Source organism: Mauremys mutica, chromosome 18, assembly GCF_020497125.1.
Source record: "Mauremys mutica isolate MM-2020 ecotype Southern chromosome 18, ASM2049712v1, whole genome shotgun sequence".
Classification (NCBI taxonomy): Eukaryota; Metazoa; Chordata; order Testudines; family Geoemydidae; genus Mauremys; species Mauremys mutica.
The window spans coordinates 25,570,952-25,595,249 of NC_059089.1; the positions used below are offsets into that span (position 1 = coordinate 25,570,952).

The 24,298-nt window shown below is 41.4% G+C and overlaps 1 protein-coding gene across 1 annotated transcript in view; it reads left to right on the forward strand.

The window, feature by feature from the left end:
* The window catches only part of RABGAP1 (RAB GTPase activating protein 1), a 120,581-nt gene extending 96,850 nt beyond the window's left edge, over positions 1-23,731 (forward strand). The window contains exons 18-26 of the mRNA XM_044992392.1: positions 2,269-2,310; positions 2,622-2,750; positions 10,501-10,593; positions 11,597-11,707; positions 16,089-16,193; positions 16,720-16,803; positions 17,706-17,777; positions 19,977-20,174; positions 22,029-23,731. Of these exons, the coding sequence (XP_044848327.1) occupies positions 2,269-2,310; positions 2,622-2,750; positions 10,501-10,593; positions 11,597-11,707; positions 16,089-16,193; positions 16,720-16,803; positions 17,706-17,777; positions 19,977-20,174; positions 22,029-22,151 (957 nt within the window). The 3' untranslated portion in view covers positions 22,152-23,731. The remainder of the gene's footprint in view (positions 1-2,268; positions 2,311-2,621; positions 2,751-10,500; positions 10,594-11,596; positions 11,708-16,088; positions 16,194-16,719; positions 16,804-17,705; positions 17,778-19,976; positions 20,175-22,028) is intronic.
* The last annotated feature ends 567 nt before the right edge of the window (positions 23,732-24,298 follow it).

Sequence of the window (24,298 nt, forward strand, 5' to 3'; positions counted from 1 at the left end):
CAAATAGGAGAATATAAATGTGTACCAGGTCGGGGTGGAGAGATGCTTACTCTTTAAAGAGAACTGGCTCCCAAACCCACCTGATGGAAAGAAACTGCCTTACAAATGTGTCCATAGACTGAGGACATTACAAAATACACAGGGGGAGTCTTATGGTTCCCAATGGTACCCGGGGTTGTGAGGCACCTCGCTATCACCTGCCCTAGAGAGGAAGCCTTGTCTGTGCCTGCTGGGGATCAGCTTCCTGACTCCACTGGCCACAGATAACACAAGCACCCTTCCCCCCCCCCCCAGCCTACGCAGGCTCCGCTGTCCCTGTGCAAGTTAGGAATAGGTGCACTCCAACCCCTGAATCCTCCGAGCGACTCCCTGGAGTGTCTAGCCCCTGCCCCACTGGATACATAGCATTCATAGATTCGCTGTTTCCAAAGAAGCAGTGGGCTCCAGTTTACCAGCTTCATGTCAGATCACTGCTCAGTTTAACACACGGCACTTAGATATGTTCATAATGAAAACAAGCAAGAGTTTATTTAACAAAGTAAAACGTAATCCCAACTATACCTGCAAAGTGATGGGGTCTGAATTAGCTGTTACCACTCAAGAAAGAGATCTTGGAGTCATTGTGGATAGTTCTCTGAAAAGATCCTCTCAATGTAAAGTAGCAGTCAAAAAAGCTAACAGTTTTAGGAACCATTAAGAAAGAGATAATAAGACAGAAAATATCATAATGCCACACTATAAATCCATGGTACACCCACTCCTTGTGTACTGCTTGCAGTTCTGGTCAACCAATCTCAAAAACAGATATATTAGAATTGGAAAAGGTACATAGAAGGGCAACAAAAATGATTAGGGGGATGGAACAGCATCCACACACACAGAAATTAAAAAGACTGGGACTTTTCAGCTCAAAAAGACGTCTAATGGGGATATGATAGAGGACTATAAAAAGCAGGGGTGAGTTAATGAAATGAATAGGCAGCAGATTTAAAACAAACAAAAGGGAGTACTTCTTCACACAACACACAGTCAACCTACAGAACTTGTTGCCAGGGGATGTTGAGAAGGGCAAAACTATAACGGGGTTCAGAAAATAATTAGATACCTTCATGAAGGATAGGTCCATCAATCGCTATTAGCCAAGATCATCAGGGATGCAGCTCCATGCTCTGGATCTCCCTAGCTGCCAGAAGCTGGGAGTGGATGATGGGGGATGGATCACTTGATGATTGCCCTGTTCTGTCCATTCCCTCTGGGGCACCTGGCATTGGTGACTGTCAGAAGACAGGATACTGGGCTAGATGGACCATAAGTCCGATCCAGTACGGCCGTTCTTGTGTACTTACATTTTGCTGTGCTTAGGCTGACCAGTGGGCTACTGGCTCTCGGTAGAGACCTTACATGCCACCCTTTGGTGAACTTGTGCATATACTTGACTCAAGGGATCCCTGGAAAACTCTGTGCCCTCTGCCAGTTGGCACAAAGAAGTTCCTGGGTCATAGGGAGTCCTTCCGTCCCTCAGAGATCACAGAACTCCAAGCTTATACCCCAGTTACCACATAATAATGTCTGCCCGTCCTCCCCTCTCTCTCTATCCTTTGAGATGAACGGGAGTGTGTAACAGGAGGAATGTTTTCCTGACTGAGTTTTAGACAAGTGAAAGACATTGTGTTTCTTGTGTGGTTTAGGGCCGCTTTAGCCAGTGGCTCTGCCACCTGCAGAACTGAATGTACTAAGAGACACAACTCCACATTATATGAAGATAGCTTCTTACTGGCTATTAATTTACAGCAGCTTTTGGTGGGACCTGTAGCTTTGTTGTTGGTTACTATTTTATGTTGCTAAATGCATGAATTGTGTTTGGAGCACTGCCCTGATCTCCCCACAATCCACTGGACTATGTAGTTTTCCTAAAAAGATCTTTTATTATGAGACTGGACATAAAGACAAAGGAAGTTTGGAAGAATTCTTTTCTCCATCAGGCAAAGGGAAGCTTAATGAGGAGAGGCTGGAGTGTGTGTTTGAGGCAGTTCCTTTTGCTATCTGCAAAGTGCTATGCACAGGGGATTTTTGCCTTATTGCTTGTGAGTTTACTCTCCGGGGCTTTGATCTGGTGAAGCTACTGCTTATATTTTTATGCTACATTCCCATTTTCATAGGAACAAGTAAAAATATGTAATTTTAAGGTGTGGGAACAAAGTAATACCCAGGCTTGTAAATATTGAAAACATTGACTTATTCCTATTTTTCTTTCCTTTCTCTCTTTAGGGAATAAGTGTTATTTTTAATGTTGCATTGGGATTATTAAAAGTGAGTATCCTACTTTAACGTTGTTTCATTTAGTACATCACCATGTACTGGCTGTGTTACAAAAATACTATAATCAAAAATCTTCCTGTATTGTTCTTGTTGCTGTCTGGCATGCGCTGCCTCTGCGGCTGTGCCATGTGTGGAAAATGTCCTATTGTGCAAGTGGAAACACATGTTGCTATTTTAAGAAGGTTAAAAGATACTTTCTTGTGAGCTGAACAAAATATCTGTTTCATTTATTAGCATCTGTTATTGAAGCTATTTTTCAAAATCTGCTTTGCAAATATTGTTTCCTTTCTGTATGTTTCTAGACTACCAAGGATGACCTGTTATTGACAGACTTTGAAGGGGCTTTAAAGTTCTTCCGTGTACAGTTGCCCAAGAGATATCGGTCAGAGGAAAATGCAAAAAAGCTGATGGAGTTAGCTTGCAATATGAAGGTAAACATGTGAGGCCAGCAAGTTGTTCTCAGCATTTGTCTATCTCGTATATATTGGCAGAGGGGTTCACATAACTTTGCGATTTATCTACCCCTAGATGCAAATATTCTAGATGCTTTGCAATGAAACAAATAGAGCTTAAGTGACTAAAAACACTCCAACAAAATTTAAAATCTGCATAAAACTACACATATTGCATATGCAGAAAAGCATTTATTTGCGCAAGTCTTTCTCCAGTGATTTCTGCTAAATGGCCAGCAGCATCTCTCCTGAAGACAACTGAGAATAACACACTTGAAACAAAGTAAACAGTGCAGAGGCAGAAAATATGGTCCTTTTGAATGGAACAGAGCTATATTTAATTGTATACTACAGCAAGAAGCTCATTAAAAATGCATTGATAGGTACTATAAATTCTGTCTGTATATCTACTTGGGAGGCAAATGGAAGATGACCTTGCATTTAAAATTTCCCAAATTAATCAAGGTTGGCAATTGATCCTGAAGCTTATATGTTCCTAATGTTAATTTTTTTTAGCTTCTGTTAAAAATCCTCCGTAAGTTGAGTACTTGAGACTGTTTTAAACCTGAGACTCTACAGTGGGCTGTAGCAGGTTAATGGGAGGGCAGTTTTACGCTCTAAGCATTGAGTTATGCTCTTTTGTACTCTGAAGAAGGTCTCTTCTATAGTGAAATTAACCTAAGCAGAACTGTGTGTGGAGCTGTCTGCAGAAACTGCTGCACCTGCACTGCAGCTAGTTTGAAACTCTTTAATAATGTAGAAAGCTTTGTTTTTCCATGAGCAGCCCAAGTGGGAGGTTCACAGTATCACTCTTCCTTTTGGCTCTTCATTTGGGGACTGTTAACTGAATGCGTAAGACATGCTGTTTGAAACGAGCGCTCTGGCATGTACCGCACGTGTTTCGTGTGCGGATATTTCTGATTCTTTCAAAAGTGCCGTATAGTTTAAAAAGAGTGCTGTGCTCCGTGGAGTAACCATCTAACCTGAGGTTTCTCTTACCACGAGTGTAGTTGTTGTTTGTCTTCTCCCCAGAGTTGCTGCTTAAGCTAATAAGATTACGCTTGTCGTACAGTCAATGTTATCAAAAGTTTGGGAAATACTGAGGGTGGCCAGACTTCATACTTGCACTTATGGTTAGTTGTGAAAGCACTAATGGGAAATCATTTAACATGAAGTAGGCTGAGCTGAACTATGCAAAGGGGTGTAGGGGTTAGAATAACATGAGGTTGGAATGCAGTTGAAGCCATGTTGGTCCCATATTAGAGAGAGAAGGTGGGTGAGTAATAATCTTTTATTGGACCAACTTCTGTTGGTGAGAGAGACAAGCTACCTCTCTCGAAAGCTTTTGTCTCTCACCAACAGAAGTTGATCCAATAAAAGATATTCCCTCACCCACCTTGTCTCATTAAGATGGAACACCCAAATACTGTATCAAACACAACCAAGGAGGTTCTGTGCAACACAATTCTAGCCACATAGACCTAGACTCTGAAGCTTGAATGGTATGTAATAGCCACCTAATATTGAGCTCCCTGATAGAAGAGTATGGAGCCCAAGTGAAAGGTTTTGTGTGTTTAAGAGCCAGGAGGATTAACGTAGACACTATTTTATAGCTTTTTAAAAACTGCTGGCTTACATTGACAGAGAACTGAAACCCGGCTTTCCCTTCCAGTAACAAGGAGCTTGCATGATTATTAAAAACACGCAATGCTGACCTAGACGTGCACTTTCTGAATATACTGGAGACTAACTCCTCATAAAACTTTTGCATTTGAAATAATTTAACATTGCTAAGTTTCAGCTAAGTGGCACAATTTAATAAACAACTCTGCCTTTTTTTTGGTAACTCAGTAATTTAAGACAAAGCCAGTTTAACTTAGTGTAAAAGGCGCAGCTAAAACCTTGAGAATTTCACCTTTGCTTTTAAATTCCAGAAAAGAGTTGGAAGGAAATTAGTTTTAAAAAGCAATCAGCCAAAATTTGATTCAAACCTGGGTAGACACCAGTTATCAGGGATGATTTGTGGGTAATGAAATTTGTACTGCCACAAAGCAAAAAGGGAACTATGTGATTCATTAGGGAAGGTCCTTCCAATCAAAACAACTGTCTGGTTAAAAATAGCAAAGATACTAAACTCTGAAACCCAGAACTTAGAATTGGTCTCTGCCACAGAACCAAGCTGAGGTCCATCACACTCCCATTTAGTTAACCATAGCATCACCAGGGTTTGGCAGGGGATCAAATATTGTGCTGCAAATTGCTTCCAACTCTGTCATTACAAAGGAGGCTCTGTTCTACAAATGTAATTGCCTTGCTATTAATGTATCCTTTGTATTAATTAATAATTCCTATTTAATAATAGCTGTATGACAAAGTGCTTCTCTAGGAGATATTTCATCCAGTTCTATAGCTTGAGGTGCACAAAAATTTCTCAGATAGAGATTGTCCACCAGACCCTATTACTTAAATGTAATTATGTAAAATAGATGTAGCCTTTGACATTGGGAATAAGGATATCCTGGCAGTTACTGGTAATGAACACGGCATTAATTCACAGTGAAAGTCAACAGCTTCTCTTTAATCAAATCAAACTGTGAATATTGTAACTAAACCTTTAAACCACCACTTTAAAAGAGACCTTTTAAACTAGATTCCCAAAAACCCCTTCTGTCATGTCTCCTTTATAGCTGTGATCATTCTATTCTGAAATAGAGCTATCTTATGTTTTTAAAGGAAACTTTCTAACTTCTTATGACAGTTTTAGATATATATTTTATATTTATAATTTAACTATATATGCCAAGTTCTTGGGCAAAACCACTGGTGTTGGCACAAAACTTCTTTATACTTACAGCATGGCTAAAGGAGCTCGGTATGCAGCTAGAGTCTAAGCAGAGCTTTGATAGTATGTAAACATTCCTGGGCATTTGGGTTTTCCAGAGCTCTTCGCTCTGCATTTGCCCGCTCCACTGCAGGGTCTCTACATAGACCTCAAAATGGCAGTTAACGGGTTTGTACTCAGTTTTGATCCAAAACCTGTGTAAGAAAAGGGAAATAAGCAGGATGAAGATGACCCAGTCTTGGCTGATTACAGACAGCATTGACATTAAATATGCATCTGGCTCATAGCGTGTGCAACGCTTGCCTTGCCAAGGGTGCATTCACACGTCTCACCTTTCACCTTTCACAGCAGGAACTTCGTTCTTTTCCCCTTCCCCCTGCTGCCCAGGCTCCCTTTGCTTCAAGTGCCCCATGAACTAATGGCACAGCATATCTAATGGACTCTATAGGGAAGCCAGATGTAATTTGCATTGAAAGGGTTAATAGAATATGGAAGGCTGCTGGAGAGAATGCAGGTTGCAACACTGGGCTCTGAGCAAAAGCCCAATGCTTGCAGCTCTCACCCCCACACACACTTTTAAAAAAAATGAATGCTGCATGTAATTGGTTCGACTTAAAATATAAGCCCGTTGCTGTCAAAAAAAAAAAAAAATCTCTTGCTTTTTACCTGAAAATGCCTTTGAACAGAAAAGGCCCTGATGTCAAGCTGAATCATTTATGGGAAGGGAAAAGTAGCCTGGCTGAGGCATTGTGATTACAACAGCATTCTGCTGAAAAGGAGGTCAGCAAATGATGAGCGTGAAGTAATGCTAGATTCTTAAGGTCACACTTCATTGTTACAGTGAAATGTAAAAAGAGCCACTGCTACCTTCCTTGCCCCCAGAAAAACTAGAATTTGGGATTCCTGCCTCCTCTGTGTCTTACAATGCAAATTCCAAGATTTCTGCTGCCGTTCCACTTGCGCTGTTCCCACTGGGGCTGTTATGAAATATATTGATCATCACAAAAAGATCTTTGTGATCACCCTGTAACTCATATCTAGAGCTAAGATTGGTTCTGATACACTCAGAAGTGTGCTGAGTTGAATACATTGGTGTGTGCTTATTTCCTTCCTTCTCAATGTTCAACATTCTCACTAATGTGAGATTGCATGTAAAAGCCAGGACATGTTTCAGTAAGTCCTTATGTAGTGAAACAAACTACTTATTAAGATTTTAACCCTTTCCTGAGAATTAAGCTAGTTCCTAAAGATCCCTTGTGAGTGTTTATTAAGTGTTTACTCTGTATTTTTCCTGATTAACTCTTATAATGGTAATTGTACTGCACAGAGACTCCAGCTAAGGAGATTGAAATATTTCAGGCAAAATCTGGTTTAAAACATTTCTGTATGAATCTCAGTAGAGGGAGCCTAGCTCTCAGTTTTCTGCAGTTTGTTCATCTTGGGCAAGACTGTTAATGATAAAGTAGGAAATAACCATAAGCTGATTTTCATATGTCTGTCTTATTCTTTTGCAAAATATTTGTTTATTAAACATTAAAATCTTGTCAAACAAGTACTTGAAAAAAATTAGCCATCCCCGTTTATCATGTAGCTAGCTTACTGAGCTAATAGTAAGGCCTAGCAGCCTTTAATCATTGGAGACCCAGTGTAAATCCGTGCTAGTCCACAAGTGAAGTGAGCCTGGTGGTCTCAGCATAGGCTGTATTACTAAGCCTCTACAGCACTTGGCATGTGTAGATCAATTCACATAAGTTATAACCTCAGCTGATTTAGCATAAAAGTGCTTTCCCATGTGTAGTTTTGAACAGACTAAAATAAATACGAACATGGTTGTTTTTGAAGTACAGAAGCCCTTAAAATCTCTAAGCTAACCCTGTGCACTAGCTTTAAAACTGCTCCATTTTTTTTTTTACAACAACATTTTGTAAGGCGTTACTGAAAAGTCTTGGTCAACTTTATAGGCTAGTTTCAAAAATACAATATGGACTTTAAAAACATTTGCTCTGTGTGTGCAGTAATGTCTGAAGAATGCTTACTAGACTTTTGATATTTGGAATGTACAAATGCATATAAGGCCAGATCCAAAATGCACTGAAGTCAACTGAAAGACCCTTTAGCTTTTGTAGATTTTGGATCAGTCCTATATAGATGTAATATTTTGACATGTATTGATATCATATACTGTTGAGTTGTATGGTCTAAGACATACAATTTGGGCATTTGAAGAGTTAGCCATTGTTGATGTGAAACTAAAAAATAATGAGTTGAATGAATCATTGGCACATCTCTTCTCATTTCTGCATTTTGTCTTTTTTTAAACTGCCATAAACAATGATGTCAAGAAATCACATAGATCTGTGTCAAAGGGACTGAGTTGAATCACTGAGAGAAATTCAGGCTTATTATACCTAAACCATTCCACATTGTTTTTCTTAGGTATTGCAGCAGAGAAGGGCTAAATTCTGCCCACCTGTCTTACATGAGCAGTCCCCTTGACTTCTGAAACCCATTCAATACCTACGCCCAACATGGTAGATTAGGAATGGATTTTAAGCCTACCTTCTGAATTTTCTTGCTGATATGGATTTAATTCAAACCCTTTGACTTGGTCATCACTAAGAAGTTAGGTGGACCCAGCTGTCACTCAGGAGTGTGAAAAATCAACACCCTTGAATGGTGTAATTAAGCCAACGTAACCCCTGGTGTAGACAGGGCTGGAAGGATGGAAGAATTCGTCCATTAACCTAGCTACCACCTCTCCGAGAGGTGGATTACTTATGTCAATGGAAAAGCCTCTCCTGGTGGCATAGTAGTGTCTATACTGAAGCACTACCACTGTGCTGCTGTAGCGTTTCCAGTATAGACAAACCCTTAATGTTGTTTAATCGTAGCTTTCTTGTGGTTTAAAGATAGTGAACTGTAGTCTGTCCTGATATAGTCCCTGTGAGATACATAAAGTGTAAATTAGCATCGAGTTTGGTCCAGTGTCTAATTAAAATTTGTATACTGGTCCTTAAAATGATATAATTTAAGATGTTGTAGATCACAAGTTCATGGACCAGACTGATTATGTAACTTGTTATATCCCATTTACTATGTACTATTTTCTAGTACAATATACGTGTGCTATGTGGCATCTCATATGACTAACCTGTCAACAGACCACTAATCTGCCAGTGTGCTTTGATGCATTAAGATGTGCAAAGCTCCCATGCTGATAAGGAATTTTTAGTTTTTTCTGTTGAAAAATTACTTAAGCTCAGGGCATCCTTTCCTGCAGGAAGGAAGGAAGGATGTTGGGAGAAATTTGTGCTATGATCCCCAAATGGAGTGACATCCCCCACCCCACACATACACATCCTGTTGATGGGTGGAGTTTGCCTCTCCAGTGGGAACTGCCCCAAACTTTCAGGTTGAACCATGGTGGAGGCCCTGTGCCCCCACACCAGCTTTGAGTATTGTGCTCAATATAGTATGTTGCTGTATGAGTGGATATGTATTTTATGAACATGTATGTACATACATCTCTGCATGGTTTTCTGTGTTTTAGTAAGTATATCTGTAACTGCCATTTAAAAAATATGCTAATAGAAAAGTCAATGGATGTTATTTTTTTTGAGAACAAAAACATGTTGTTGTTTTTTTTAATAAACTAATTGGTACATTGTTTTTCACTGAGGGTAAAACTCTTTAGGAAAAATCAGTCCTCCTGGACATGTTTTCCTCAAAGAAATCAATACCTTTAGAAATAGCATATCATTTTATAGGGAAGGGTTTTTTTGGTATTACTGCAGTTTAATTGTTAGTTGCAAATTTTAAAAAAGTATATATAAAGTTTTTAAATATTACGGTTTATTTTTAAAGAAAACAGGCCATACCATTCCTGTTTGTCATACCTGTCTACTGGCTTAATCTTGCAGACTTGGTTGTGGGGGAGGGATAGCTCAGTGGTTTGAGCATTGGCCTGCTAAACCCAGGGTTCTGAGTTCAATCCTTGAGGGGGCCATTTAGGGATCTGGATCAAAAATCTGTCTGGGAATTGGTCCTGCTTTGAGCAGGGGGTTGGACTAGATGACCTCCTGAGTTCCCTTCCAACCCTGATATTCTATTATTCTATGTTTTGGGGCCTCAACAGAAGGAGAGGCTCTGGTGGGGTGGGTTTTGTTTAAAGATTTTTCTGTGTCTTCTGTAATGGTAGTGTCTGAGCACCATGGATGCACTAATTAATTAATCAACACCTCTGTGAGGAAGAGGAGGATTTTACAGATGGGAACACTGGGGCAGTGAGACTCGTTTGCTCAAGGTCACAAAGGGAGGGAATCTCTGACAGAGCTGGGAGGAGAACTCCGATCTCTTGAGTTCCAGAATGGTGCCTTACCTGCTTGTTACCAGACCATCATTTTTCTCTATCCTTCTCTACCTTTGGTGCTGATGTAGTCTGTTGTGGCTTGACTGAGATGCACAGGCAGCCCTGGGATTGGAGATTTTTTAAGTCAGGTATGAGCTAGCAGAGCTGTGTGATGAACCTTGCTCAGGCCCTTCCTGTTTTAGTAGTTTCATAAAAAGCAAAGAAAACATGTACGCATGGTGTTAAAAATTAAAGCTGAAGAGGCAGCCTTAAAACCTCAACCTCATCAAGTAAACACCTGTGCTCCAAAGAAGGCAGGAAGAGAGAGAATATTTATTTGATTACACTGAATAGGTCAAAATTCTTTGGCCAGTTCTAATTACTTCACTCTCAGAATAGATGGGAAACATTTTAATCATATTTTGTAGCAGGCAGGTGTTGCCTGAGGTTTGCACCACTGACACTTTGTAAAATGTGTGTTCTTTTCCACGAGAGACGAATGGAGCTGGCCAGGAACTAATATGTTGTATTTCATTTAGATTGGTCAGAAGAAGTTGAAGAAATATGAAAAGGAATATCAGACCATGAGAGAGCAACAAGCACAACAGGAGGATCCTATAGAAAGATTTGAGGTAACACACTGCACATCTAGGTCAGTTTGAGGCCTCTCAGGAAAGTCCTGCTCCAAATTCTGTTTCTTTCAGTTGTTTCTCTTTATTTGCCAGCATGCAGAGATTTTGATAGGACAGGTTAATTCTGCCAAATGACAATTAAAGAACTGCCTATTTGTGGTGATCAGCAGGGATGTTCCAGGGCAAGCCCCTTTGTAAAATGTTTCCATTAAATTGAAGGGCGGGATAGTGCAGTTTTATATTTTTGCACTTGGGTTTATAAAACTGCCTCAGAAGAGTCCATTTGTGTAATGTGCTGATTGCACCAAGTGCCAGATATTTAAACAAACAAAACAAAAAAAATTCTGGTGGGTATAAGCCACCATAAAGTCTTCACTCTCCTCCCCCATTCTCCCCCCTCCCTCCCCCCCATGACACACATTGTATGCTGTGAAATACTGAGTCAATTTTTCAGGGTATAAACATTTCACGTGAAATGCACTTCTATCCATGTGTTTGCCAGGAGCTGTAGCCTCCCTCCTCGATTATGGTTGTGGCAGAGCAGTTTTTTTAAGCGAGAAAACAGCTGAGCAGTCTCCACATACTCCCCCCACCCTGTTCTTTGCGCCCCCCCCCACCATGCCCCCACACCCCTCCTTTCACAGCACACAAAATATATCACAAGCCTCGGAGGGAAACGTTTGTGGGAACATTGGCAGTGGACTCTCACCCCCACCTCTCCACTGCCCAAAGCTTTGCTATGGCTCAGTGAGCTTCCCAGTAATGGCTAAGCAGAGTTGCTAATAAATAGCTGCTTCTCAAAGGTCATTTTTTGCTTAGCTAACCATATTATGAATATAAAATAGTTCATTATTTGTTGTCACTAAAATACTTGCAGCCAGAATTGGGTTTCCAGGCTGGTCTTATAGGGTGAATGTGTGAGCTGAGAGGCACTCAAAACGGTTTCTGGTAAACAAACTCCTTGAGAGCTTTTTTTTAAACTCAGGCTTTTTGTTTCCAATAGCGAGAGAACCGGCGACTGCAAGAAGCAAATATGAGGCTTGAACAAGAAAATGATGATCTTGCACATGAACTGGTCACCAGCAAGATTGCACTGCGAAAGGATTTAGATAATGTAAGGCAAAACATTTTCCTGTGCTCTTGGGTGCAGATAACGCAAAACTTCATTTCTATTTACTCCTCTCATTGCGGGTGTCCATAGATGTATCATGCTCTTACAATTACTTTGTAAACCTGCATTTTCCACTTATGAGACTGATGAATCTCACATTATTTCTTCACTTTGGGATGTTTTTCCTTTTATCTTTTGCCTTCAGGCCTATGGGTTGCGTGTATATTTATAATGGAAAGCCTACTACCGTGGCCAGGATCCTCTCAGGTCTCACGAGTTACGCAGGGGCAGGTTTGGCCATTTATTGAATTGACCTTTAAGGGACATTCAACAAGTGGTGGTGTTGCTTGATGGAAGCACAACTCGTCTAGTGCTGACTTGGAAAGATTATCCCAGCATGGCACTAGGCTGCACTATGCTGCTGAAGGTCCCCTCTGAAGAATACCTAAAACTGAGGCTCTCACCCCCCTGGTCATGAAAAGAGCCCAAGGTAATTTGAGGGAGAGAAGAGGTATTGGCTCCTTCATGGAGCCAAATTCCTACTTGGAAAGTTGCATTCTGACCTCCCTGATATCCCCTAGAGTGTAAATCGGCAATGTTGTTCTTCCTCTCGTGTTGTGTAGTGTAATCGGTGCAAGATGGCTTCTGTGTTTGCCACAGAGGTGGCTGAGCAGTTGCTACATGTATAGACTGTAAAACCCATCTTGGTCTTGCAGGATGCAGGTGCTTCTCACTCTTGATTGTTTTTGCTACTATGTTGGATAAGAGACAGTATGTAGCTGGAGTCTAGAAAGCCCATTTTCTGACCCTTAGTGACATTATGGTGGCTTCTGTATTCCGACTTCCTGGCAGCCATTTAGTCTGTGTATATCGTTTCACTGTCAGCAAAGCACTAAAGAACCTCCAAGTCCCTTTGACTTTCAATGGGACTTAGACTCTTAAATCTCTTAGGTGCTTTTCAAAATTTCATCCTGTGTGTTTTGGCTTGCTGAAGTCTGCCAGTAGGGATTGAAATTATTATGACTCTTTCCCCCCCCTACACCCTCCAACGTATTTGCAGTCACATTGGTCATGTCCCATATCAATAGTTTTCTAAAGGCAAATGCACTGGAGGGTACATTCTTGTACTGATCAAGATTTACAGGTGTGTTAAGATGAGAGAATATCCTTGATGCTAAAAATTAACATCTTCAAAGATTCTTATAAAACTCAGTCGTCTTCTTGTTCCATGTTCATTTTGCACTGGTGCTTGGATTCCAATTGTGTTACTTGGATTTTTTTTTGCTGTCTCTTCCCTTCGTGTCATATTTAGATAATCACATTGGGGATGTTTTGCCAGGATATACTTTTGCAGAGGCACAGAAGGACTGAAACACTGCCTTAGACAGCACACCTGCTTGGGCAAAATGAACTGGCATTTCTGCTGCTGCCTCTGAACTGATATAGATATTACCAATCCGCCTGGAAATACATGGGAAAGAAAGAAAGAGCTTGTGTCATACCATTCTCATTCTGTGTGAAGATACATGCATTTGTGAAATCCCAGCGGAATCTGGCTTTTAGAAATCGTATAAGCCAGGATTTGACAGACTTTAAAGTGTGTCAGACCACCAACCTAAGTGAAGGAGGGATTCCCACTCTTTACTGGGAAAGTTTCTTCAGGAAAAATATTGGAAGTTCTTACTGTTTCAGAGTGAGAATTGATACCAGTGGATGAATGCTCTGTAGTGTTATGAAAACCTGCTATAAACATGAGTAATAAATTCCATTATCCTTTTGTTCTGGGTAGGAACGTCACAAAATACCAGCATGTTCACCTTGTTACACCTCCTTTTCCATTTCAGCAAAGACACAATAGAGGAATATGAGGACAGCTGAGCAGTTGTGCTCAAAGGATGGGCCCCAACATAAAACGCACTGAAGGGATCATCTTTTGTTGCATTTGATATTCACTAGTAACTCAGTTGTGACCACTTGAACCCACGTGGGACTTAGTTGTGCTCTAATGTTGACTTGCTTATACAAAGCAGAATTAAGCCAAACCTCTGAGGTAGCCCATTGGATTTGGTTATAATCTGTCCATCCTCCAAAGATGGCTAAATGAAGTTGACAGAATTGCCCTTGAGAGGATTTACATGATTTGATCCTAAACTCTAGGACTCTGGATTAATTCTTCTAATTGGGCCCTGAGATCATGTTCCATTTCAACTAGTCAGCTGTCCTGGAAGAAAAGTACTAAAAGACATTGTGTAATACGCCCTTTTGATACCTTAAAGGCACATTTGCAATCTCATAGCCTAGATAGATCAAAGCAAAGAATGGAAATTAAGCAGCTTCCTTCATTTCCTGTATACTAGCCCAGAAATTAAGCTTCAGTCATCGTCTTTTGTTGGAGTCAGGTGTCCAGCTTTCTTCAACTTCAAAACAATTTGGAGCCAATGGATATTGACAAGTCAGCCCCTTAGGATTGTGCCCCTATTTTTAAGGATCATCAGAACTTTAGTGGACTAAAGTTCATTCTGATTTTCTTCCTTTGAAAGGGGTTGAGACAGTTGCTTTCTGAAGTCTTTAAACCTTTTGAGTTATTGATCATATATATATCTATAATCAATACATCTATCTGTGAGGCTGAGTTATTGTATTTAAACAGCAATGCTGGAAGAGACGCATACCTTTGCAGTAATGGTTTTGAGTGACTTATCTTATGTGATTTCCCCCCCCCACCCCCATCAACCTAATGAGCTTTTCAAGGCTGTTGTCAGTTCTGGTCTTTTCCAGTTTAATTTATCCTTTGTATTTTTACATCCCCAAAAGGTATTTATCAAGGTCAGACTCATCATCCTAGTAGATCTCGGAAGGAAAGTGAAGAAATGTGTTCTGTCTAACCTGATCAGAAAGATGAGTTAATATACAGCTGTGGTGAAGTGGTTTGGCATAGTACTGCACTGGTCCCTTGGGCTCAGATAGAAGGGAACTCAGTACCTTCTTCATGGGAGCAAGGAGTACTGTACTCCAAGATCATTTCAATTTTCTGTTCAATGCACACATTTTCTGCCTGGGTATTGAGTACTTAATGGAGCAGATTGTTATTGGACTGTTCTCATTTGCTTGTGTTAGATGCTGTTTTTAATGCAAACTCTTCTGGATGGCTTAAGAAACAAGGGGAGTAACTGCCTTCATGGGCAGGTGTCATGTCTGTTTTGATTTGGTGAAGCTCTCCTGGGGCTTTCTCAATGAATGTATGCTCACCACAGCTTGGACATTTGCAAAGTGAACACGAGATTTGGATTGTTAAAGTATTTTATTATAGATCATCTTTCAAATAGTTATCTGTTCTATGTTTTCCATTGTCCTTTAGTTTACTATTCTGGTCTCAGGCCCAAGTGAAAAGGGAGTAATTATTTCTCTAATTGGATTTCTTCCTAGGAGCAATCATTCAGATGCTGACTTTGCTGAGGCCAGTCACTGAAATTAAAGAAGAGCTTTTGGAGGGAGGGTTAGCTAAGCAGAACAGAGATGCCACACTGACTCCCAGTCTTCTAGGCTAACCACCATTAGCTATTTGTGAAGCATGTACAGTGTGCCTGGCAGTACATAGGACATGAAAGAAGACATGTTATGTGGCCCAGAAAGCTAAATCATTAAGGACTTTCTCCTTCTCACTCTCCCACCCCCCAGAAATGATTAATTTGTGTCTTTATATTGATGTGATTAAGCATCTGTCAGGTGCTATTTCCACCTTCATAAGAATAAGACTACAGGAATTGGCCATTCACTCACATTAGGAGACCAGCTGTGGTTTACTGACTTTTGTTGGTTACCAAGCGAATAGATGCAAATAAAAAGAAGTCTCCCGATGTATTTTGCTCATGTATTTTAGCAAAGGTAGTCGTTTTAATTTCCACCTGCATAGTTTACATGGACTCTCGGAATATACTAGGAACAGCCACAGAGTCTTTATAATAAGGTTTTGTGGTGTTTCTTCTGTTAAATGATGGTTGAGAAGTGGGGAACAGGGTCTCCTGTGAGATTGGGCAGGGTGAGGAGTGCTACTCAGGTCTGCCTGATGGGAATAAGGATAATTGTGCAGCAGGCATGCAGTCTCCAGGGGAACTATTTTCATATTGAAGCTGTAGGAAGCACCAAAAATGACAGATAAGAAGTTTGTTCTCGTGATGATCTGATATCAGAAATGGTCCCTTTATCTCCTTCGATGGTACTTGTAATGCAAACGAAGAGTGTAGAATGAGGCTGTTGCCTTGGCAGAGTCCCCTGGGCCTGGTGTGCCGTTGGATGCCAAGAGGCATAGGCACAATGGCGCATACAATTCTTGAGTGATGGGAAATCCCGTGCTTGCTGATCTGCTCTATGGTGTGTGTTTCAGGCAGAGGAAAAGGCGGATGCGCTGAATAAGGAATTGCTAATGACCAAACAGAAGTTAATTGATGCAGAAGAAGAAAAAAGGCGACTTGAAGAGGAGTCTGCTCAGGTTATGGGCGTTTCTGTTGCTTTCACGTTTCTGTACAGCAGGGAAGTTAAGAAAACAAAACCTGCATAGGAAGTGCTTATTGTTCCAAGTTCTCCTCCTGCCTGTCGTTCAGAGTAGAGCATAGAGAAACAGAGTTCTGGGTCCCTTTGAAAGCTGCTGCTTACTGTAATTGAATATTTAACTAACTTGGAAGCGTGGATGCACGCAGACAGTGTTACTACAGATGGAAGCAACATAGGATTCAAACTGTCACCATTTACCCCAGTGAATTCCTCGTACATATCCTACCACAAACAACCCAATTTTCCTCATATGCCTGCCCATCAGTGTATCAAACTAGCTTCATAGCTGCACCCTAGATTGCAGTGGGGCTGGACTAGCCCATTGCTTCTCAGAGGTAGAAGGGCTTGTCATCTCTGAAGGGTTACGAGTTAGAGGAGTGAAGGTGGGTTGTCTTCTGCAGACACTGTCAGATTATTTTGTAAGGTATTGTAAATATGTCATCTTTCTGTTTATTTTACTGCAGCTGAAGGAAATGTGTCGTAGGGAACTAGACAAGGCAGAATCGGAGATTAAAAAGAACAGCTCTATTATTGGTGACTATAAGCAGGTAAGTGCAGCTTGGCTAGGGATGGGGCATACTGCTCTCACATGCCAGGGAATTCTCTGGCATTTAGGATTTATTTTCCAGACATCCCCATATAAAGTACAATATTTGCTGGGATTTCTGAGATATTTAAGTGGAGCAGCTGTGGTGGTTTTTATGCTTTTTTTGGCTGAGATCACGATGTTCTATTTATTTCTGACTTAAATCTTTATAGGGTGCCACGTGCCAATTACCCACCATATCCATTATGAAGAGCATAAAGTTATTTGAACAGGCAATTTGAAGGCTTTGCTGCTCACTTCACTCCAAATTTTTTCTCCCCCATAGTCCCTTCTCCCACCAGATGGCGATGATAAAGAAGTCCGTTAGCTTGATTCAGCCCTGTGATACTGTTTCAGAATGTTAAGTTTGGATTCACACTCCTGCAGTGCATGGTATCCCATCCATAGCTCTATTTACTAGGAATTTAGCCTCAAGATATCTTTAGGCTGCATCAAACAAACCTCAAGGGGTAGGTGTGGCTAGCCACACCCACTGTCATGGTTGTTTACTTGATTCCCAAGGCAATGGAAGGAACTATGCTTCCTCTCAATTTGTCTCGACTCCCCCAGAGAGGCTGAACTATAAACTTATTTGCTTAAATTGCACCTTTGGCTACAGCCTTAGAGGTACATATGTAACTCCATGCATTACTGCATGTATGTTGTGTGACTGCAGTGAAATACCCTGCTGCAATGCCTGTGTGCCCGCAGCAGGATCCAGGTTGCTTTAGAAACCTTGACTCTGAATTTCCTGATTCTTCTGGGGCCCTTAAAATCTCCACTTTACTGCTGCTGTAGCACAGGAGTTTGGTTTTAATATTTATTGAGGAACTGCTGTGTGGTAACAGAATTTTGCTTTGTTAGATTTGCTCCCAGCTGAGTGAGCGACTGGAGAAGCAACAAACAGCAAATAAAGCTGAAATTGAGAAAATAAGGGTAAGGAGATGCATGTTACCAGGATCTTCACTGCTTAAACCTTATCAGCCCAATGAATCAGTGCACTTACGATCTTTTAAAAAAATTCTTTAAAGAATTAGCTAGAATGATGTGTTGCACCCAGCACCTTCCGTGTTTCGCTGTTGGCACAAGTACAGATGAAATAAATGGCATCTACAGCATTCTTTGGCTCCCGTATGGTTTCAGGAAGGGGCAGTTAGTTTCCCGCTCCCCCTACCATACCATCCTGTAACATGCTGTTACTGTTCAATAACTGATGTTAGCTGTCAGGAGGGATTTCTTGCTGTAGCAGGAGAAGGCACCAGCAGCCTGCTTTGACCATAATGTAACATTGAAGGAATGCAGAAATAATTATCCCAAGAAGAGAGTTTTACCAACAACAAACTGTCCCTTGGACTCTGTGCTTAGTACAATCACCCTTTGCAGCCAATGGACTTGTGGTCCTGTGGTCATCAGACTATTCAGTGCATGTTTGGTCTGCCTTGCCAGTTAGTTGTAGTGTTGTTTGCCTCGTGTCTGTCAAATCTGATCCATAGGGAGTTTCCACAGAAAATTTTCCCCCTTGATAAAGCTGATTGTATTTCAGCACAGAAGGTGCAATCATTTTTCTTCCAGATTCATGGCTCTTTGTGAAATCTCTTGAAATATCTATTTAGCTCTGGACACTGCATATTACCTGCTACTGCAATGTGAACAATAATTTGGACGTCCATAATGCTGTCACCTGAGGATCTCAAAGCACTTTGGACATTTTAAGCTTCATAACATTTCTGTTATGTAGATAATACTACTGGGGGAATTCTATGCCACTGCACGGGCACAGAATTCATGTTTCCTGCAGATTTCTTTGCTTCCCTGCAGAAAAATGATTTTTTGACAGCGAAGCATCCAATGCCCCCCCGACCCCCTGTCAAGCCACACCCCCCCTACATCCAGACCCCTCACCCCTGCACCCAGACCACAGCCGATGAGCCCCCCACATGCGAACCCCCACCCGATAAGCCCCATCCCCTATGCATCTGGACCACTGTAACGAGCCCCACCCCACTGAGCTCCAAGCAGCTGCACCTGGACCCCCACCCCACTGAGCCCCACTCCCTCAGCACCCAGTTCCCCTGCTGGGCCCCCAGCACCTGGACACCCTGGTGAATCCCCCACACCCAGACCTCCCAGACGAGCCCCATCTCCTCCCCCACACACGCCCAGACCTCCCTGCTGAGCTCCAAGCAACTTCACCTGGACCCCCTGTAGAGTCCCTTTGCCCCTGCATCCAGAAACTCTCCAAGGAGCCCCTGTGCATCCAGATCATACCTGGACCCGCCACTGAGCTGCCCCACACAGAACCCTTTCACCCCACTCCTGGATCCCCCAACATTAAGCCCCTCCACACTGGATCCTGCCCATACCTGGTGCACCTAGCACAGAGTGGCAGGGACCCAGGCTGTTTCTGGGGTAGTGTCAGACTCCGCTGAGTTTGTGGCCCTGGGTGAGGGTGCGGGGGGCTGAAGGGTGATCTCCCATCTCCCGTGCAGCCAGTGGCCTGTGCACCCCACTGCCATGCTGGAGCGTTCACATTTATTTATTGACAAAATTTGCAGAATTTTAAAATATTGTACACAGAATGTTGTATATATATTTTTGGTGCAGAATTCCCTCGGGTAAGACAAGTATCAATCCCCCATTTGTAGACTGGGCCTCTGAAGTTGAGGCACAGACCAGCTGTGTGATTTGTTCAGGATAACACAGTATGTCAGTGGCAGAGCTGGAAGTAGATCTGGTTCCTAGTGCTTGCTCAAACCACTGCATCTTGCTTCTTATCCCGAGTGTGACGGTTCTGTTGGTGGGAGGGGTTATACCACAGAGACCTTTGCAGTGTGGTTGGATGCCACCTGCTCGCTCGCTCCCATTACTGCTGCTTTAAAAGTGATGTGAGTGTTACAAACTCCACAAACCACAGCAGGAATGGGGATGTATGGGTGACACAAGCTCTTATTTGAGTGCTTTGCCTGTGCTATTTTGTCTACCCACACAGGTGAATAAAGGGAGTTGCCTAAATGTGTGTGGGTTATTGACTCTCCACCCAGCCCCCTCACACTGCTCCAGTGCAGGGGCAGAAATGTCTCTGGTAAGTTTACCAGCATCTTTAACAGAAATGCAGTCAGATGTTTTTGATTTTAGCAAAAAGTGGATGACTGTGAACACTGCCGAGAGTTCTTCAATAAAGAAGGACGCGTGAAGGTCGCCAGCTCTGCCAAGGAGGCTTCTGATGAGGACACAGATGAGGAAAAGGAGAGTCTGAAAAACCAGCTGAGGGAAATGGAGCTTGAGCTGGCCCAAACCAAACTGCAGTTAGTCGAAGCAGAGTGTAAAATCCAGGTACTACTTGGGGGTTATTTGTTACTCAGCAGAGCTGCCAAATATTTGTAGAAAAATGTGTTTTGAATGGGGCGACTAGAGCTGAACCTGTAACCTGCTATTCCTTGTACGGGAGATCTAACCAAACATTTAGTTTGGAAAACTCAGCTGATGCAGATAAAATAATTGAAATCATATGAGCCCCTTTTTACCTGCTGTCACAAAATCCAGACATCTGCTCAGTTGCTTCTTAGCACTTTCAGGCTGATCTGATGTGACTGCTGGATGGGAAAAGTAAACCCCATGCTTCCCATTTTAACTCTGATGAAGAATATATGATTCATCACTTTCTTTATTGTACAATCCCGTAGATGCTGATAGAACAGATACCATATGACAGATGGTGGTCACATTGTTTAACACACTACTGGAAGGCTTTCAGATGCTATCGCAATGGATGTTTTAGTTGCCAGAGGGATGATGTTCAATGGCCATTTGATTTAAATCTGAAGGGATCAAAATGAAAGCACGAAGGAAAAAATTAATACCCCATTAATATAACCGTAAATAGAAGTGGTTTTATAGAAGCTGCGATTACCAAAGGATGTGGCTTAGACTTTTAGCTACCTTGCTCTTCATTCTTGATTATCATGGATTTTTAGCCGTTAGAAATACAAGATTCCTTTAGACCCCGCACTGGCTCAGTGGGGATGATTGTTTCCCTCCATGTATTCTCCAGTTCTTTGTCCAGTCTGTTTTCAAATGTTCCAAGCAAGAAGGCTTCCACTGCTTCCCTTGAGAATCTGTTCCATGGTTTAACGGTGAGGAAAGTCTTCCTGATGTTTAGCCTAAATTTTATTTTGCTAATTTTTCTGCCCATGAACCAACCAAAATTCCTTTCCCTCCTTTGCGTTTATGCATTTTCAATACGTAGGGCCCTACCAAATTCACGGTCCATTTTGGTCAATTTCATGGTCATAGGATTTTTAAAATGTAAATTTCACAATTTCAGCTGTTTAAATCTGAAATTTCACAATGTTGTAATTGTAGGGGTCCTGACCCAAAAAAAGGGGGTGGGGGTCGCAAGGTTATTGTGTGTGGTGCAGGGGTTGCAGTACTGCTACCCTTACTCTGTGCTGCTGCTGGCGGGGCGCTGCCCTCAGAGCTGGGCACCAAATTAACTTGGTGACTCCCCTGCCAACTCCTTTTTGGGTCAGGACCCCCAATTTGAGAAATGCTGGTTTGCCCCATGAACTCTGTGCAGGACAGGGTAAAAGCACACAAAAGACCAGATTTCACAGGGGGAGACTAGATTTCACAGTCCGTGACGCATTTTTCATGGCTGTGAATTTGGTAGGGCCCTACCAATACGTGTAATCTCTTCCAATACATGTCCCTCATTCTTAGCTCAGCAAATCTAGGCATATGAGTTTATACTAACTTTTCTTTTGCAGAGTGCACATAGAATTGATCAAAACTAGGGGGCTAGGGGTATGTTTGGGGCAATTATTGGATTTTAGGTTATTTTTAATCTAGTGATTTCAGAGCACTTTTTGCCAAACGTTAGTAAGGAAAAATCCAGTTCCTAGAGGGAGAATTCCTTGCTCATTCATTGTCTGCGCTGAATTAGAGTGTGAATGCATTAATAAGAATTCTGGAGGAGTCTGCATGGCAATGACACTAGAATCACTATGCTCTCTAAAAAAGTGTATTCAGATAGGAAATCTGCATGCTGTACTGATGGTTTTATACATAGAAAAGCTCTTCAGAAGCAAAAGTGGCCAACAGACTAGAGAATTCTTGGTTCCCCTGAGCCTTATAGAAACCATTTTGTACTAGACAGCAGATCACAGGTGTTGACGCTTCTCTTTGCAGGATCTGGAGCACCATTTGGGCCTGGCGCTGAACGAGGTACAAGCAGCAAAGAAGACTTGGTTCAACAGAACAATAAGTTCTATAAAAACAGTGACTGGTGTCCAAGGGAAAGAGACTTGTTGAAAAGCAAAACTCTGTCAAACACAGTTTTCTTAAACACAATACCTTTTGTTGCCTTCCGTGGCCAGATGTTTAAATCTGTGACATGTGAGAGGACCAGAATGTACATAAAATAGAAACACAGCATGTCAGGATTTCAATAGGTCAGTGATAAAGTGGATGGAAACACAAAAAGAGGCTTTATTGCTAGACATGGGATCTTCATACTACTGATATTTAACAGGTGATGTAGCTAGATTGATGCTCTTCAGAGAAACACTCCATTCTGCGGTCTGGCTGGAGGCTTTTCACAGACTAGGTACGAGAACTTACCAAATCCTAATTGTTAAGTTTACATACAATAGATTTTTTTACAGTTAGAATATTTTTTAATATTTTATTTGAAAAGAAAGTGTCACTAACAAAGAAGAAAATGACTCTTAGCAAAACTACGTCAGTGCCAGAAAGCAGTCCCCAAAGGTAGGATTTGGAGAGAAGGAGGCGGCAGGCTTTGCTTTGTGAAGGGGGATGGTTTCAGAGTTCTGGTTGGAGCAACCCCATTTTGTTTTAATACATACCCTATCCATCTCTCTGTGTTCGGCATTTCTTTCCATGTTACTAATCAATTCTATGCAACTCTGGGTTTTTTAGCATGGGCTGCCAAATGAATTCACAACCTGAGGTTAAGAGGCTTGTTGGAGAGCTGGATAAGAATAATCAGAATTCTTGGCAAATTTTGTTTTACTTCTGTGTCATATTTTTTGAGCCCCACACATCAACAGCGTTTCAATCCCCACACCAGGACTGCTAACGTGTACTAATTATGTGAATGTTTGACATTTAATTAAGTCTTTGTTTGTTTTTTACCCGGCTGTAGTCTTCTGTGAAGTTCTGTGAGAGCTTCCAGGATTTAGTTTTGCACATAGGTATGAATGAGACAAAGAAACAATAAACTGAGATATTTAAGAGGCAAAAATCACTGCGCGAGTGTAGCAGCGAGCATCTATTGCTGTGTGTCCTAACTGTCTTTCCTGGTAACACATTCAGAGGTTCTGTAGGTCATTTTTCCACGCTCAGTGCAGTTGCACTAATAGGTGCTAAACGTGCTTGGATTTCTCCTCCTCTGAATTGTCCTGAAGTTCTCACCAGAAAGCTGTAGAATGGAGGTTTTGCACCTTGTAATTTTTTTAATTTATAATGGTTTGTGTTATGCTGAAGTATCTATTGCATCAGTGGATAAATTTTGTGTGCAGTGTGAGTATAAGCTGGTTACAATAAGAGGCACTGGTTTGTATATAAAGATATTTGGTTTATTTTGTATTTCTACCTTCTTGTTTACTGTACTAATGCTAGCTGATGTAATCTGCGACTATGGGGTATAACATGCTATGCTTAAGCCTTTTTCGTTAACTGCAAACATTATCTTTATTGTTTAATACCAAAAAATGCTGTAACATCCATCAATATTAGATTTGTGGACATGGTGGTAGGATAGTTGCTAGTGTGTATACTTCATGAATTGAAATATAACTTAGTAAAATTGTATTACTATTTTGTTGTTTCATTTCATTTTAACAGTGAATTAAATATTTTGCAATACAAAACCAGTTCTCTTCTTAAAACACAGTTTTAGCATCTGCAAACTCCCCAAGGTCAAAATCATTAATACACAAAGGACATGTAAAAGAAGCTGGATGTTCCTGGTATGGCAGATGGCCCATCAATATTGTAAAGGTATGGCTCTGCTCTGAAAAGTGACTATCAAAATGGTTTCCTGGGGCTCTGTGCTTGGGACTGAATATTTTTCATATCAAATGTGCTCAGTTTACAAGTAAAATGTTTTTTCTGTCACCCCTTCAAATTCCACTTGTATCTGAGAAACAGACTTCTCTGGTTTGTGCATCGTCACCAGTAACAAGAATTCTTGGGCAAAATTCTACTCATGCTATTTTCACTAGGGGAAGACTACTCATAACTGAAGACAAAATTTAACTGTGCAACTGGATGACTGTATGAACTAGATCACAGTACATCTCAGGCTCCCACAGCTGTTAGTTCTGTGGAAATAGCAGAAGTAAACCTATTTTTGTCACGGAGGTGAGTAAAGGCAAACTCTGAACGCACACCTACTCTAGAAAGGTATTACATAGCAATTTTTCTGACAGTAGCTG